This window comes from Siphateles boraxobius, unplaced genomic scaffold, assembly GCF_051911475.1.
Source record: "Siphateles boraxobius isolate OS27281-9 unplaced genomic scaffold, OSU_SipBor_1 55, whole genome shotgun sequence".
In the NCBI taxonomy this organism is placed as follows: domain Eukaryota; kingdom Metazoa; phylum Chordata; class Actinopteri; order Cypriniformes; family Leuciscidae; genus Siphateles; species Siphateles boraxobius.
Genome location: NW_027509181.1, coordinates 11,966,492 through 11,984,403, shown reverse-complemented (window position 1 = coordinate 11,984,403; position 17,912 = coordinate 11,966,492). Strand labels below are relative to the sequence as shown.

Below are 17,912 nucleotides of genomic sequence, written 5' to 3'. Positions count from 1 at the left end.
CTTCCTGTTGGGCTGGGGTAAAAAGTAAGAGTATGAAGGATATATGAACCGATGAGATCTATATGTGTACCGAGTTTCATATTACTACATGCAAACGTGTTTGATTTATGGACCAAGTTTTTGGACCCCGTTCCAGGGGGCGCTGTTGAGCCCCCCTGCCACGCCCGGGTACCAGCTTCAGCCTGGCCCTGATGGACGCGGGTTCTGACCCGTGTGCAAAGTTTCAAGAGTTTTCGAGCCCGTTAAGGGCCTCAAAAGTGCCTGAATAGTCGTTAGAAAAATAAAACAAAATTTGTCCTAAGGAAAACAATAGGGCCTTCGCCCGTTCAGGGCTTGGGCCCTAATAAACCACTTTTTTTCACGCCCCTAAACAAGATGCTGAATAAAACAAACTGTGATTGGTTGCTTTACATGTTAGTCAGACGTCCTCTTGCGACAGTCCCTGGTCAAAGCAGCGATGGAGTCCAGGCCTTCTGTCATCAGTCTGAAGGTTTGGCTATGTGCGATTATAACTAGTGTGGCAGTTCCTCTTTAGTCACATGCATCAATCTATTTCCATTCGATGTATCTCTCATTCCCACCAAAGACTCTTCACTCAATCAAGTGACTCCACAAGTATCGGTCCCTGTTGTTCACTGTTTGTATGCAGAAATGGACTGGAATCTTCGATTCCTCTCGTGTTTGTTTTGTGGTAAGATCAAGTTTCTTCGGTAATTAAATGTGGAATAAGCTATACTGAAATGACTTTACCTAATGATATAGCCTAAAGAAAATAATTATACAAGACACAAAAACACCTTAATTATATACAACATAGGCTACTTGCTGTAAACCTTGGATTATATGTGGTCTTTTGCTTGATTAAACTTGATAACGTCAAAAATGCATTATTACAAATAATATTGTCTGATCTGTTGATATGCAATGCTGTAAATCGATTTAACTCTAATAAGCCTACTGTATCATATTTGATAAACACATTTCTATAGAAATTTTCCATATATGGACTCTAAACGATCAAAACCTTGCTGAAAAACCTTGCATCTGATTGATCTGTGGTTCATACTTTTTCAGTAAGTAAAACGCATTTGATTATATTTGTAAAAATCTCCAACTTCAGGTTGTTGCACATGTGTCTCTTCACTGATTTTTAGAAAGTGAAAGCTATAATACATTTTATATTGTTAGTTATTTCTATTTTATATTTCAAGATGTACATTTACTGGATTGAAGTAACTTCTACTTGATTGTCCATACACGCTAAAATGCATGTATCAAATATGATTCATCAGGCTTTTGAGGAACATTTATTTTTATGTCAATCATCATTGTATTTCATTGAATTATACATTTCCCCCACATTTAAAATTAGCATTTAAAGACATAGTAATTGGTTGATACAGAGTGATAAGAGATATTTATATGCATGTATCTGTTATACTGTTATAAAGATCTTATTGATTTACATTAAAAGCTATCCGAATTCCATTTTACCTTTTGACCATATAAATAATTCCTGTACCAAATTGCATATTTTTTTCTCAGTTTGGGCCTCTGAATAAAATAAAATAAAATTCATATTTTTTACTAGGCCACATCATATGAGCCATAAAAACGTGATGTATCAAATATAATAAATAAACAAAACACAAGTTGCATATGTGTTTTTTTTTTTTGTGTGGAGTGTTAATTTTTTCTATTTTGTCCAAAGTTTCAATAAACTGTTCCATTTCACAAAATTCGATTTTTTAATTGAAAATTCGACTATTATTTAATAAGTTAGGTTTTACAGGTTTAAGAGTGATGCATTGCTAACTGCTTTTAATCACACTCAAGATTATCAGGCATTTAAAGGCATGTCATTTTCCTTTCTTTTACATGTTAGTATGTCAGTCCTTAATGGCCTTCAACATTGATCCTGTGACCTGGAAGTACTTCACAAACAATGCAAACAGCGGCTTTGGCTATAAAGTGATACAGAAAGGTGCAAGGTGAGCTCACCAGTGTTATTACAGATCACTCAACCATCGGCCATTTAAGCTGATGCTGTTGAAAACAAATACTTTAATAATTACTTTGAATATTTGAATTCAGGACAGATATGGATATTAACTAATTAAAAGCCTTAATAGCTGTAACATTTTTCAGAATTATTAATGTTGAAGTTGCAGTTTAGTACATTTAAAATTGATCGACTTTAAAAGTCATTTCAAATAACAACCTACAGTTAAAAGCAGAATCAAGTGCTTTACATGTGCAATAGTATGTAAGTCGACACATCAAAAGAAATGTACTTCAAAGCACGACAAAAAATGTAGGGCTGTGCAACGATTAATCGCATCCAAAATAAAAGTCTGTGTTTACATAATATATGTGTGTGTGTACTGTGTATAATTATTTTGTATATATAAATACACACACACACACACACACACACACACACACACACACACACACACACACATAAATAAATATGTATTTGAGAAATATGTGCATGTATATACTGTATATATTTATATATAATTTATATTCTATATATATTCTATATAAATGTAAATATTTTATAAATAATATTTTTTCTTAAATGTATGCATGCATGTGTGTGTATTTATATATATACAAAATAATTAACAATCTTTTATTTTGGATGCGATTAATCGTTGCACAGACCTACAACAAATTAAAACATGATTTAAAATATAATTCAAAGCAAAACTTTGAATTTGATGTTGTTGAAAAGTGCACTTAATAAAAGTGTACTTAGTTAAGAATCATAGGTAATCCTTTATTTTACAGTGTCCTTGTTACATATGTTACATTTTATTACTGTGGTAATAACAGTAAATGATGCATAATTAGTAATTACATGCAACTATAACCTTAAACCAAGTACATGTTGTTAATTAAACTGACTTTGTACTTTACTGTTACACTGTAACATGGACACCTTAAAATAATCAAAACATAAAATAATTTCTTTAAGTATACTTTTTATTTCATAATCATATTTCATAATATTTTATTATCTTCAGGTAATTTTTACATATACTTTTCAAATTTGAATTACACTACAAAAGCACATTCAAAACAATTAAGCACATTTCTTAACAAAACTCAGACAGTGTACATAATAAATGCCTTCATTTGAATATCTAAGATAACCTTTCTAAATTTGAGTTGTGCAATGTAGTTTCTTTCTAAATATTTTAGTCAGAAGGCACTGCAAAGCAAATTACATATCTAACTAACTACATTAGTCACTGTAATGTACAGTAGGTCATGCTGTAGACATTTGACAACTTCTAAATTTAATAATTTTTGAGAAGTTTCATAAGAGAGCAAAAGTTTTGAATTCCACCTGCTTTGCCAGTATTTCTAATTTCCCCTGTCTGTGATTTCCTGTAATGTAACAATATTTTGCAACACTTAACTATAAATAAGTTAAAACTATGCTGATGTCCACCCTTTTGTGTGTGTGTGTGTGTGTGTGTGTGTGTGTGTGTGTGTGTGTGTGTGTGTGTGTGTGTGTGTGTGTGTGTGTGTGTGTGTGTGTGTGTGTGTGTGTGTGTGTGTGTGTGTGTGTGTGTGTGTGTGTGTGTGTGTGTGTGTGTGCGTAGTACGATCAGAGGTTTTGCATAATACTCAAACTGCACACCCAACCAGGAACACCACAGATCCTTCTCCTTTTTTTACATGTTCTCTTATTCTCCTGTCTTCTTCCATAGTCTACTTGTGAGTGATCCTTTAATACAACACAGTCAAACTCAAAGAGGACAAATATATCGTTGTGCTGTCGCTGAAAGAAAGTGCATTCCACTGCCCATTACCGGTACTCTGTTTGTAAATGATGCTTTCATGTATGTAATAAAATATACTAGTTTAATTATCCATGATAGTATTTCTTTAAAAAAAAATTCTTTATTCAACAGTCACCAATGAGGCTGTCAACATGTCCCTTGGACTTTCAATGTCTCTAGATCCTCAGTCTTCAAGAGCAGTGGTAAGTTTCATATTTTAAAGGGGTCATGATATTTTTTATTACTATTTTATGTTTCCTGCAGTGCATCAAGAATTGTCATAATTTAGAAATAAAAGGCCATTCTCTACCCTGATTTTACCTTTGATTTGAACATCTGTTTTAAGGGGCGTGTCTGCCGTGAGACTTCAGTGTAAATGCCCACTGTTATGATTGGCTAACATCTTTGCATATGAAATAAGTATTACATATGAGTTTAAGAGTCCAGAACTCGTGCTGTGTGATTAACAGCCCCAGCGATTAGAAAGGGAGTGTTCTTTGATCGCTTTCTGTATATAATTTAATCACAGTTAAAATAACAGATTTTTTCATGCTAATTAGAGAAACCATGTCAAGTTGAACGTTTAGTCACTGGCTTGATTTACTGACACATAAACAGCAATAAACGATTTTGAGACAAAGAACATCTGACTGTACCTGAATATCAAGGATAATTTGATTTCTCAATTCATGCCCCTTTAAATCCCTATTTTTGTGAGAATATACAATCTTAGTGCTGTTTTTCTACATTGTTTAATAATGCTTGGAGAAACTAAACTATATTTTGATATCCTAAAAATCCTATCATATCCTAAAAATAGTATACTAACAATTTGAAAAATGCAAGATTTGGTACCTACAATTAGCAGTCAATCTAAAATATGTCCAAAATAATTCAAGCTTCATATTTTACACTAAAGTCCAGAATAGAGTGTCATGTTGAATATAAAATCTTAATTTCTCTCAGGTTTGTGGTCCAACCATACCTAAGAACTGTGATGTAGGCCTAACCACTTACAATGGCATGTGCTTTAAAATCAGTCCAGATGATGTTGTGAGCAGATCTGTGCCAAAGACTCTGAGAGGTACATTTATGGCATTTTACCAAATCCAAATCTTCTTCATACTATATGTACTGTATCACATGATTTCATTTATTCAGATTAAATGAAAATATGATGCAATTATTAATTTCTCCAACTTCAGAATGCCCAACGTCACAAATTGATATTGCTTTTTTAATGGATGGATCTGGAAGTGTAAAATCTCGGGATTTTATTAAGATGAAGGCTTTTGTTAAAGAAATGATCAAAAGTTTTGTAGACCGTGATACTCAGGTATGATAATCCATGCATTTATTATGATTTAGCTTGTCCATGATTTTTACCCCCATTTTTCAGCACATCAGGCACTAAATCTATCTGTCTGTCTGTCTGTCTGTCTGTCTGTCTGTCTGTCTGTCTATCTGTCTATCTATCTATCTTACAGTTTGCCATTGCACAGTTTTCTTCAGAATGTGTCATTCATCACAAGTTTCAACAAGACAAAAACACCATGGAATGGGAAAATAAAGTGAATGGGATATCTCAACAGAGAGGACGGACAAACACCGCAACAGCTATAAGACAACTTGTGTGAGACATGACTGTTGATATTTCATTGGATTTCTTTTATCTATGCTAAAAGTAATATTGCTTCTGACAGAAAGGCTTGGAGTGAAGTTAAGTTTAACAGGATATTTATTGAGATGTGAGGAGCACATCCTAATTTAAAAAATATAACCACAAAACCCACCCACCACAAAAAAAAGAAAAACAGATTATAAAAATGAAAAACTAGCAATCATGCAAAAAGCACATGATATTGAATGCAGGGATAAATGGATGCACACAGTACTACTACAAATAGTTTGTTTTTTATGAGTTTTAATAAGGTTTTACTGCACTTCATAATTTGAACAAGGTTCCGAAGACAAGCAATGTAAACTTATAAGAAACATGTCCTATACAGTTGCATAACTGTGTTGTTGACTGAATATTTTGTACTATTTTTTTTCAATAGGAACGAGCTATTCGTAAGTAATGGAGGTGCAAGACCATCAGCCAGTAAAATTTTGGTTGTTATCACGGATGGTGAATCAACTGATTCAATGTTGACTGAAGCTGTTCAACAAGCACAAGCTAAAAATATAACACGATATGCTATTGGGGTAAGATTTGATTTGCACTTATATTTTGCCTCTGCTAAATTAAAAAAGACTTAACTATATTAGTTGTGCAAAAAGTGATTATACTGATTCAGATCTAGATGCTTAGGCAAAATCAACATGCATTCTCTGCTGATGTGATTTGTCTTGGAAATTTTTTGAAAGATTTGAAATTTTCAGTGAACAAACACAAGATCTGATCTGGCCATCCACTTTTTTAAATAAAAATCATTCATCAAAAAAGGGGGTTAAAAATCAAAAAACTTTATTAAAATCATTACATTTATGAAGTGTTATCATTTCATTTTTCTTAGGTTGGCAATGCTTTTGCTATTGACAAAGCAATAAGGGAACTGGCAATTATTGCATCTTTACCCACCAATAATCATGTGTTCAAAGTAACCAATTTTGATGCGCTGGAAAGTATTCGTGAAAAACTCAAAGAGAACATTATTGCCATTGAAGGTATGTTTGCAGAGGGAATGAAAAATGAATGACAGAGAATGTTTACATTTTACATTTATCAGCTGCCATGTTAGTACAGTTCCTTTGTACAATTTATTGATTTAAAATAATACATTTATAGTTAACTGTTGTTGCTGCTTTTATTTACTAGGAACACAGACCTCTGGAGATTCATCTCGAATGGAGTTTGCACAGGACGGGTTTAGTGCAGCATTTACAGCAAATGTAATTCTATGTATTTCACTTATTTGACACCAATTTGTTATTGATTTATTATTAGTTAGATATCCATGACATTTTCTGTTTTGACTCATGTTTAACTTTCATCCACCTCAATGAAAAATACAAGATTTTGCATGCTTGTAAACTTATGTGGAAATATTATTTCTTAAATATTTCTGTTTTGAAGAATGACTTTTTCTTATAATGTAATCTGCATTCAGACAGAAATGATAATGACCGCTGTCGGAGCTTTCCAGTGGAAGGGTGGATATCAGCTGCACAAATCAAATGATGATTCAGACGTCTTTCAAGCTGGAAATGAGCATGACAGTTATTTAGGTGAGATCTCTTCTTCGATTGTGTAAATCAATAGAAATTTGTCAAAACATCAGAATGTTTTTTTCTATTTTAAAGTCTATTTTCTTCACAGGTTATTCCTTGGCAATAGCAACAATGTCCAGAGCAAAGTATGCAGTCATGGGAGCACCAAGACACAAGCATAAGGGACAAGTAACTGTTTCAAGAATTGATCGAAGGGACTTAAAGCAACTGGATCCTCCTAAGGTTGTAACACTCAAATTTATGTAAAATATTAGCACATCACAAATTAATGTAAGCGAGTGAAAGTACATAAACTCAGAATAGCTGTATAACTGTATTGCTTCTTTCTCAGCCTCAGATTGGCTCATATTTTGGAGCAGAGGTGTGTGTGGTGGATCTGAACCGTGACTCCAATACAGACCTACTTTTGGTATCGGCACCGACGTACATAGAGTCTGATCGGGAGGGCTTAGTGTTTGTTTACATCTTCACACGTAAGGTCAGTTTTTGGAGATTCAATTCAAATTAAAATAAAAAAAGAGTTAAATAAGAATGAATAAATGTACATTTTGTGTCTGTTTAACCCTGTTTCTACTCTCTCTGTTATATCTCCATAGGCAAACTTCATTTTTTCGGATACACTGGTGGGCATGGCAGGTCAGAGGGGTCGGTTTGGCTCTTCTCTGGCCAGTCCAGCAGATCTGAATGGTGATGGTTTCATGGATGTGCTGGTTGGAGCTCCTTTAGAGGAGGATGGACAGGGCAGCATCTACATCTTCAATGGGATAGATGGAGGGATCATTTCCAAATACTCACAGGTGAAAAAGACGTGGGTTGGTTGCAGTTTAAAGGGATAGTTCACAAAAAAAAATTATTCTGTCATCATTTATTCAGTCTCGTGGTTCACCTTTCTTGCATTACTTTCCCTCGACTCTCTTCATTGACTCTAATATATTTGTTATGTTTTATTCCCTCTTGAATGAAACAGAGGATTGCTGGATCATCTGTGCGACCAGGTTTGCGGTTCTTCGGGATTTCATTGAGTCAGTCTTCTCTAGACCAGACTCAAGACAGCCTCCCTGACATTGCTGTTGGGTCCAAGGGAGCAGTTCTGCTTCTCAGGTCTTTTTTCTTCTATACAGAACTAAAATATATACAAATACAGTGTTTCAGCCATAATCATTCATATGTGTTATATTTGGCTCTTTCAGGTCCAGACCCATCATGCTCTTGGAAACCAAAGTAACTTACAACCCAACCAAAATACCAACCGGTGAAACAGACCAGCCACTGGAAAACACCATGAATGTGTGTTTCACCATGAGTCCATACAGACACATCATAAAAGGTTTGTCCAAAATTAGCAGTATTCCTTTATGTTGTAGTTAATAATGAAGAATTTCTCTAATGCCATCAAACTGCAGAGACAACTATAAATAAGGACACTTTCTTTTTCACTGTGGTGTTCTCAAAACCTTTCTCTGAGAATCACCCAACTCAGCAGCTTTGGCTCAACCAATGGCGTGAGTTGGGGGGTGGAATTATTTGTTGGACCAACCAATGGCAGCCAGGGGGAGTGTTCTGGAAACCAGTCGGAAAACAGCCTTATTTTTTTAAATTCCATTTGACGCTACAGCTTTAAAAGCTTTTTGTTTTTCTCTGAGAGAGAATTCATGTAAATTCAGTTAAATATGCTGTATTTTTATTCCACATAAAAAAAGTTTTCAACATTGATAATAATAGGAAATATTATATTATATAAGTTTAGATAATATTAGAATAATTTCTGAAGGTTCATGTGAAATTGAAGACTTTAGTAATGATGCTGAAAATTCAGCTCTGCATCACAGGAATAAATTACATTTTAAAATATATTTAAATATAAAACAATTATTTTAAATTGTAATAATATTTCACAATATTTACTGTATTTTGAATCAAATAAATGAAGCCTTGATGAGCATATGGAACTTCTTTCAAAAACTTAAATCTTGAAAATCTGAACACTCTCAAACTTTTGAATACTAATGTATTTATATAAATATGTTAGACATATATACATATTCTATCTTTTATTTACAGATTCTAAACGTTTGAACTATAAAAAATTGTCTTCCATGTATTCATTTTTATATATGTATATGTAAGGCTGTTTTATGTTCATTATCTAGACCTATCCGCAAATATCAATTACACCATAATCCTGGATGCCAAGCGACAGAAATATCGTGCAAACTTCTCACCCAAAACCCGGTTCCAGAGTAATGTGCTGCACATTGGATTGAATTCAGAAACTTGCAAAAGTCATCGTTTCTTTATTGATGTAAGCCTGAAACATCACCACTTTTTGACAACTATTTTTTCCTATCTCACTCTTTTGAATATCTACAGTAAATCAGTTATTCTGGCTGTAAGACATCACAGTTATGAATGATATGAATGAATGAATCTCAACAATGCACCAATGTGGCAATACATACTGAAAATCCTGATTTTAGAGTAAATTAATGTCATTTATCTATTCTTGCCCACTCAGGCTTTCTCAGAAGATGTTCTGAATCCGTTGTCCAATCAGTTAACATTCACATTTGAGGGTCTGCCACTTGCCGGACTGCAAAACATAAAGCCAGTACTGCTGCCAACGATAAAGACCACCACAGACCACATTGTAAGAGAAGGCAAACCAATGTTTGTTTTAAAGTATGAATCATTCAGATGTAACATTAAAGGGAAAGCTCATCTAAAACTGAAACCCTCTGTCATCATTTAGGCCTACTGCATGTCACTTGAATGACTTACTTCTGTTGAACACAAAAGTAGATATTTGGTAACACTTTAAGGTAAGGGTACATGAATTATCATAAATTCATGCATGAATTCTGCATTCATTCATGCATTAATATCTCACGAATCATCAGGTACTAACACAAGTTCAACATTTTTCATTCATGACTTCATGGATGAACAACACCTTAATTAAAACATTAACTAAGATGAGCACATCATCATGAGTTATGATTTATTACGCATGATCATGATGTTTTCTTTGTTCACAGTTATGCCACCATTAATAGCACATTGTTCATTAGTGTTTCAAAGGACTAGTCACCACTCTAGTTGAGGGTCATTTAGTCACACACATGATGAAGTCCTTGATAGATAATGCTTAGTTAATGATGACTACTGTATTTGAATGTCAACAGAATTTGTGTGCTATGAGTTGTGATTGGTCTATTTTGGGGTCTGTCCAATACAGTAGTCATCATTAACTAAGCATTATCTACTAATCACTTCATCACGTGTGTGGCCCCTCAACTAAAGTGGTGACAAGGTCACTGACCTAGACAAAGAACAAAGGAAACATAATGATCATGTGTAATAAATCATAATTCTTGATGATGTGCTCATCTTAGTTAATGTTTTAATTAAGGCGTTGTTCATCCATGAAATCATGAATGAAAAACGTTGAACTCGTGTTAGTTCCTGATGATTCATGATATATTAATGCATGAATGAATGCAGAATTAATGCATGAATTTATACATGAATTCATGATAATTCATGTACCCTTACCGTAAAGTGTTACCAGATATTTTAACAAATGTCTTTGCTTGTTATTCAATGAAATTAAAAGAGGTTCAGTGTTGTTTTGGACCTCATTGACTTTAATAAGACGAGTTCAAACATTCTTCAAAATAACTTATTTTAGGTGAGTAAATGATGACTTACAGAAAGTCCTTTTGAATGACACAAGGGTGAGTAAATGATGACAGAATTCTCTTTTTTTTTTGGAGGAACTCTTCAACTCAACTCACAGAATTATTTTGAATTTACTAGGCTCTTTTTCACATGTCTAAAGATATTAATTGTTAGTGCAATACAGTAATGCAGTTATATATGATTACTGTATATGTAAATATCTCACCTCATTCCACAGCTGGATTTTGAGATAAACTGTGGACATGATGATATTTGTGTTGATGACCTCAGGATTGATTTCAATTTCTCTGGGTGAGCAAATATTTACAATTCGTTTTTCTGTATTAGATTAAAGATCAGCACACATGAATACGTGGAAATACAGTACAAATTAAGGTACAATAATGATGTTATGGAATCATCCTCGTTATACTGTGAAACTCTTTGGTTTTTGTGATCCAGATCTACAAACATAGAGGTTGGAATAATGCAGGAGCTCAACGTGACAGTGTTTGTAGAGAACAGAGGAGAAAACTCGTACAACACTCTCTTCACCCTCAGCTACCCCCTTGGACTTTCCTACAGGAGAATCACATCTAAACAGGTGAGACCAGGATGGTTTATTAAAAAGACACAATTCATCTACGAATCAAGTACAATTTTACTGAAAGGCATTTTTTTCAGGCAAGTGGAATGTTTATTGCCATTAAATTTTCTATTGGTTGGTTATTGAATGAATATTTACACATCATTTTCTGTATGAGCAGGGCAGAGTGGAGTGTGTGTCTCTGGATGGTGAGCGAGGAGTTACACTGGGAGAAACCAAATGCCAGATCAGTAAACCCATCCTCAAGGGAAACACACAGGTGAGCTCACTTTTTAAACCGCCCTGTGTGTTTTTCTGTTCAGGCACTCATCATTTCCTATGTGTCCACTTCTAGGCTGTGTTTCATATTACATACAGCATCGATAAAGAAAGCACCTTTGATCAAAGTATGAAATTCACCGCTAAGATCAACAGGTATTATATCATTTCTGGGGGTTGTTTGAGTGCACTCAGAGTGTACAAGTGCATCGCTTAACCATGAGCTGCCCACATGAGAAACTGATAACTGAAAATGCAACTATTTACCAAAACCCTCCATTACTTACAGTGGGAATGACCAACACTCTCAAACCAGTGAGTTCCTCAGACAGAAAAGCATTGATGTCAAATTTGCCATTTACATTGCCTTAATAAGGTTAGTGCGCTTGTTTTTCAACAGTCATTCTCAACTGGGTTTGCTTCAGCATCCAGATTTGACAGTGGACATAGTTTCCACTTGATGGCCAGTGTAAAATCTGTGGTTCTGAAGCAAAACACATATATATATATATATATACAGGTCCTTCTAAAAAAATTAGCATATTGTGATAAAGTTCATTATTTTTCATAATGTAATGATAAAAATTAAACTTTCATATATTTTAGAATCATTGCACACCAACTTAAATATTTCAGGTCTTTTATTGTTTTAATACTGATGATTTTGGCATACAGCTCATGAAAACCCAAAATTCCTATCTCAAAAAATTAGCATATCATGAAAAGGGTCTCTAAACGAGCTTTTAACCTAATCATCTGAATCAACTAATTAACCCTAAACACCTGCAAAAGATTCCTGAGGATTTTAAAAAACCCCAGCCTGTTTCATTACTCAAAACCGCAATCATGGGTAAGACTGCCGACCTGACTGCTGTCCAGAAGGCCATCACTGACACCCTCAAGCAAGAGGGTAAGACACAGAAAGAAATTTCTGAACAAATAGGCTGTTCCCAGAGTGCTGTATCAAGGCACCTCAGTGGGAAGTCTGTGGGACGGAAAAAGTGTGGCAAAAAACGCTGCACAACGAGAAGAGGTGACCGGACCCTGAGGAAGATTGTGGAGAAGGACCGATTCCAGACCTTGGGGGACCTGCGGAAGCAGTGGACTGAGTCTGGAGTAGAAACATCCAGAGCCACCGTGCACAGGCGTGTGCAGGAAATGGGCTACAGGTGATTCCCCAGGTCAAGCCACTTTTGAACCAGAAACAGCGACAGAAGCGCCTGACCTGGGCTACAGAAAAGCAGCACTGGACTGTTGCTCAGTGGTCCAAAGTACTTTTTTCGGATGAAAGCAAATTTTGCATGTCATTCGGAAATCAAGGTGCCAGAGTCTGGAGGAAGACTGGGGAGAATGAAATGCCAAAATGCCTGAAGTCCAGTGCTGCTTTTCTGTAGCCCAGGTCAGGTGCTTCTGCCGCTGTTTCTGGTTCAAAAGTGGCTTGACCTGGGGAATGCGGCACCTGTAGCCCATTTCCTGCACACGCCTGTGGACGGTGGCTCTGGATGTTTCTACTCCAGACTCAGTCCACTGCTTCCGCAGGTCCCCCAAGGTCTGGAATCGGTCCTTCTCCACAATCTTCCTCAGGGTCCGGTCACCTCTTCTCGTTGTGCAGCGTTTTTTGCCACACTTTTTCCTTCCCACAGACTTCCCACTGAGGTGCCTTGATACAGCACTCTGGGAACAGCCTATTTGTTCAGAAATTTCTTTCTGTGTCTTACCCTCTTGCTTGAGGGTGTCAATGATGGCCTTCTGGACAGCAGTCAGGTCGGCAGTCTTACCCATGATTGCGGTTTTGAGTAATGAAACAGGCTGGGAGTTTTTAAAAGCCTCAGGAATCTTTTGCAGGTGTTTAGAGTTAATTAGTTGATTCAGATGATTAGGTTAATAGCTCGTTTAGAGACCCTTTTCATGATATGCTAATTTTTTGAGATAGGAATTTTGGGTTTTCATGAGCTGTATGCCAAAATCATCAGTATAAACAATAAAAGACCTGAAATATTTCAGTTGGTGTGCAATGATTCTAAAATATATGAAAGTTTAATTTTTATCATTACATTATGGAAAATAATGAACTTTATCACAATATGCACATTTTTTGAGAAGGACCTGTATATATATATATACATATATATATATATATATATATATATATATATATATATATATATATATATATATATATATATATATACATATATATATATATATATATATATATATATATATATATATATATATATTGCAAATGCTTTTGCTTTAGAAAAATCATTAAGTTTTTGTAATGTTTTTTAAATAAGTATCTTCTGCTCACAAGGCTGCATTTATTTGATCAAAACAACAGTAAAACAGTAATATTGTGAAATATTATTACAACTTAAAATAACTTTTTTTATGTGAATAAATTTTAAAATGAAATTTAAAATGTAATTTATTCCTGTGATGCACAGCTGATTTACTGCTCAAGAAACATTGGTGATAATCAGAAATGTTGAACACAGTTGAGCTACTTCTAATGTTTGTACTTTTTAAAATGAGAAGTGAAAGCAGTGTAAGTCAGCAACTTCACTCAAAAGCCAGACGACATGCAATGTTGATGAGAAAACCAGAAATATTGTTCAAACAGATCAATCTCATTAGACAACTTAAGGAATTAATGGCTGTCCCAGTAAAGTCCAAAATGTCTTCATTTGCATTTTATTTTTATGTCCATAAATCTTTTTCCTTTTAATTATGGAAATTTAGCATTTATATAAATAACTTTCAGTTCTGAGAACTAACAACATCATAAATTATTTCATAATATTACCCTTTCTTGATCAAATAAATACAGCCTTGAGCATAAGAGACTTCGTTCAAAAACATTACAAAATCATAATGATTTCAAACTCACACACAAGATTTAAATTGTTGTCTGACACATTTTCCCTTTATTTTAATAAGACATGAAGATTCAAGCCTCCACATTAATTTTACTGCACAGAAACCTGATCTTGAAAGACCAATCAAACAGATACTGAAGGTACTGTAATGACATCCACACACTTCCATGAACATAAAAATTAATTAAATAAACATTATCTTACCGATTTCTTATTCTCTTTATTAATGTATTTTCATGGCAAAAAAATTAATGTTAATATCCTTCTCTATTTCAGGTTGAAAATGACTTTAGAGAATTAAATTTCAAAGTTTTCATCAGAGTACCAGTGATTTTGGGAGATAAATTCATCTGGACTGACAAAAACCTACAGGTATGTATATATGAATGTGCTGAAAAATCCCATCTACTGTAGATTGATTCACATTTACCATATTAAAAAACAACCAAACACTTGTGTATGTGCTTTTAGATTCCAGACTGTGTGAAACAGAGGGATGAACGGCCGGATTTAACCGATTTTGTTGAAGTAATTAAAAAGGATCGTGTGTTGGTGAGTGTTTGAGTTTCAATCCCTGATCTAACATAAATCCATGAAATATAATTTCATATTCTTTGTGCATTGACCCCATCGCTCCATCAGAACTGCTCTGTGGCGGTGTGTGCCGTGTTCAGCTGTGATGTCACTCTCATAAAGAATGAAAGGAAACTCTATAATATATTTGGCAATGTGAGCTCTGGATGGATTGAGCAGGTATCTGACTTTTAAAGCAAATTCATATCACAGAACAGACCATATATATTCATAACAGTTTGATAATTTCTTATTGTCATGATCTGTGTCTCTCTTAGACTGGACTCAAGTCTGCTGTTTTTGAGTTGGTCAGTTCAGCGACTCTGGATTATGACAAGAGCAAATACATTTTCTTTTCCTCTGATTCTCTACGCACTGCACCGTCTGTCCAGGTGATGCATTTTCTTCACAAATAAATCGAAAATAAAATATTAAATAAAATATAATAAAAAACATTTAAATAATATAGTAAAAATGAAAAGTAAAACATAAAAAAATAACCTTTTAACCTATAAGGTTGTAATATGTGCTGTAAATTTACATATACTACAGTAGATCTTACGTTTTTCAGTCCATGCATATCTAGAAAACCTTGCATGTTTCAGGCCTTAAAGATGAGGTATGTGATTTGGAAAACGACCGGCAGATTTAAAAAATACACAATTCAATTCCTACCTTCTTTCCTCCAACACCGGCTCTGACTCCACCCATTCGAAGAACATGGACGCGCAATCATGCACGAGCGAAAACTCAGATGCGCGAGATTGTAATGACGATTTACTACTAATCATGGAACCGGCTTTACTGACGAGATGCGCATGCGTCACGAGCTTTGAGTATGTGCACGAAGGGGGTCACGTGTGCTGGGGGGAGGGGTGTGTGGTGCGACCGTTTTAATGACGAAATTACTGTCCAATGATTCTAGGTGGTCTTGGAAATGATTGGCTGGAGTTTTTCGAGTCCTGCCCGTTCCACAGATGATTAAATTGCTTAATGTTCATTTCAGTGTTTCTAACTGAGTGGCTGTAAGTGGGTTAGGAATAGGATTTCAAGTTATTTTGAAAAAATGGAAAAAAATAGAATCACATACCCCACCTTTAATGATATAATGCTTATATGTGTAGGTGGATTGTCAGAGGTAATATTGTATTCATCAATGTGTATGTAGATTAACACTCAAGTGGAGGTGTATGAGGAGGTGAACCTGACCAAAGAGATCATTGGAGGAGTAATAGGAGGACTGTTGCTACTGGCTCTCATCACAGCGGCTCTCTATAAGGTGTGTGTATGTTCAACTTTGAACCTTTCATTTTCAGCTGTCTAACTTGGGTTTAATTTTTTTAAAGTTGTAATGCATATATATGCCTTAATTATCATTTCCTTTCAGGCTGGATTCTTTAAAAGCCAGTACAAGCAGTTGATAGAAAACGCAGAACAAAGTGCTGAAGATGGGCCAACCACTGAAAAATTAGGTTAACAACAATAGCGGTGTAAAGATTCAAATATGGCTTTTCATGCAAATATGTAGAATATAGTATGTGTATGCGTGCAAATATTATTCATATAATGCTTGTACGATCATCATAAGCTTTTCATTAAAGTGCCCTTATTATGGATTTTTGAAAATTACCTTTCATGCAGTGTCTGCAAAGATGTTAAGGTGAAAGTGCATTATAAATAAAGTTTGTTTATCTCAAAAGAAAGAGTCGACTCTGAACCGCTCAAACGAGTCGTTTGGAAATTGAACCTATTTTCGTGAAGTTCTCACGTCACGACTTACTACATTTGAATAATGCCCGCCTACGTTCTGCATGGACAGGACATCTTGCAGTTCAACATGGGATTCACAAAACGCTTGCTCTAGAAAATGGGTCAGTGCCCAGTTTATTTGTACCAACTTGCCCCTCAGAATCACGACCTGCAAGTATGACTAATTATTGATGTATATATTTTCTACCGAGTGTTCAAAATACTTAGTTTTGTGTGTTTTATATTGTGTAGGTTTCCTGCTAACTGGCTAACTCACTTTATTACTGTCTTACTGATATACTTCTGCTAATCAGTTGTGGGGCACTATTACCTTATACTGTGTCTATTAATGTAGATTGTCTGTCTTACTACTTTAAAGGGACACTGTGTAGGTTTTTACGTATTTTATTATCTGAAATCAATATTTTTATTCATAAATATGTCCTCAATGGTGTACAAATACCTCTGCAAATTATCTGACTTATCCTCGTAAATGAAGAATTTATTATCTTTATGTACATGGGACGGGTAGGTTCACGGAGGCTTCCATTTCGTTCCGCCATCTTGAAAAACTATAATAGCAGAGAGGGTCAAAAAGTACCAACCAAACGCGTTTCCACAACGCGTTTTCGTTCAGACTCAGAGCAAGCGTCACGTGACTGAAAGCAGCAGAAACGGAGGAGGAGAGCAGTGATTATAAGATAAGATCTAGTCCATACATCATGTTTTGCAGTATATTGCACTTGAGGCATTGCAGGCATCTCATGTATCAATGTAAAAAAAAAAAAAACTTTATTTGTGATCAGAAGAAAATATTTCTCTCTGTAAGATTTTCTATAGCTTTCTTTTTTCCCCAATAAATGATCAATTAGCTCAAGTTGTGAATTTGCTATGTGCATAAGATTGTACAGAGAATTAAAATTAATTGATACTACTGCTAGACACATAAATTGTACAAACCTCGGTCGTTTCTCTTCGCTGCCTTTGGAAACTTTCAATTCTATTTAGATCGTCTCTTGTAGCGGCCGGGCATCTTTGCCGTCGTTGTGTTGACTCTCGCGCTCCTCGTCGTCCATCTCCTCGCCTAGATCCCACTGATCCACTGCTTCTCTGTCCTCTCCCTCTACCTCTACCTCT

General features: G+C 35.0%; 1 protein-coding gene across 1 annotated transcript; it reads left to right on the top strand.

Annotated features, from left to right (window-relative positions):
* The first annotated feature begins 542 nt into the window (after nucleotides 1-542).
* On the top strand, nucleotides 543-16,729 carry LOC143714795 (integrin alpha-X-like). The gene is made up of 30 exons (XM_077206233.1): nucleotides 543-691; nucleotides 1,886-1,991; nucleotides 3,726-3,829; nucleotides 3,930-4,000; nucleotides 4,764-4,881; nucleotides 5,003-5,133; nucleotides 5,285-5,430; nucleotides 5,858-6,005; nucleotides 6,317-6,467; nucleotides 6,619-6,692; nucleotides 6,911-7,028; nucleotides 7,120-7,253; nucleotides 7,363-7,509; nucleotides 7,628-7,828; nucleotides 7,999-8,132; nucleotides 8,222-8,358; nucleotides 9,182-9,333; nucleotides 9,547-9,678; nucleotides 10,948-11,021; nucleotides 11,172-11,313; nucleotides 11,477-11,575; nucleotides 11,651-11,730; nucleotides 11,864-11,950; nucleotides 14,515-14,593; nucleotides 14,730-14,825; nucleotides 14,925-15,005; nucleotides 15,096-15,206; nucleotides 15,305-15,418; nucleotides 16,195-16,305; nucleotides 16,414-16,729. The coding sequence occupies exons 1-30, from the start codon at nucleotides 652-654 to the stop codon at nucleotides 16,501-16,503; spliced, it is 3,408 nt and encodes a 1,135-aa protein (XP_077062348.1). The 5' UTR covers nucleotides 543-651; the 3' UTR covers nucleotides 16,504-16,729.
* Nucleotides 16,730-17,912: the final 1,183 nt, after the last annotated feature.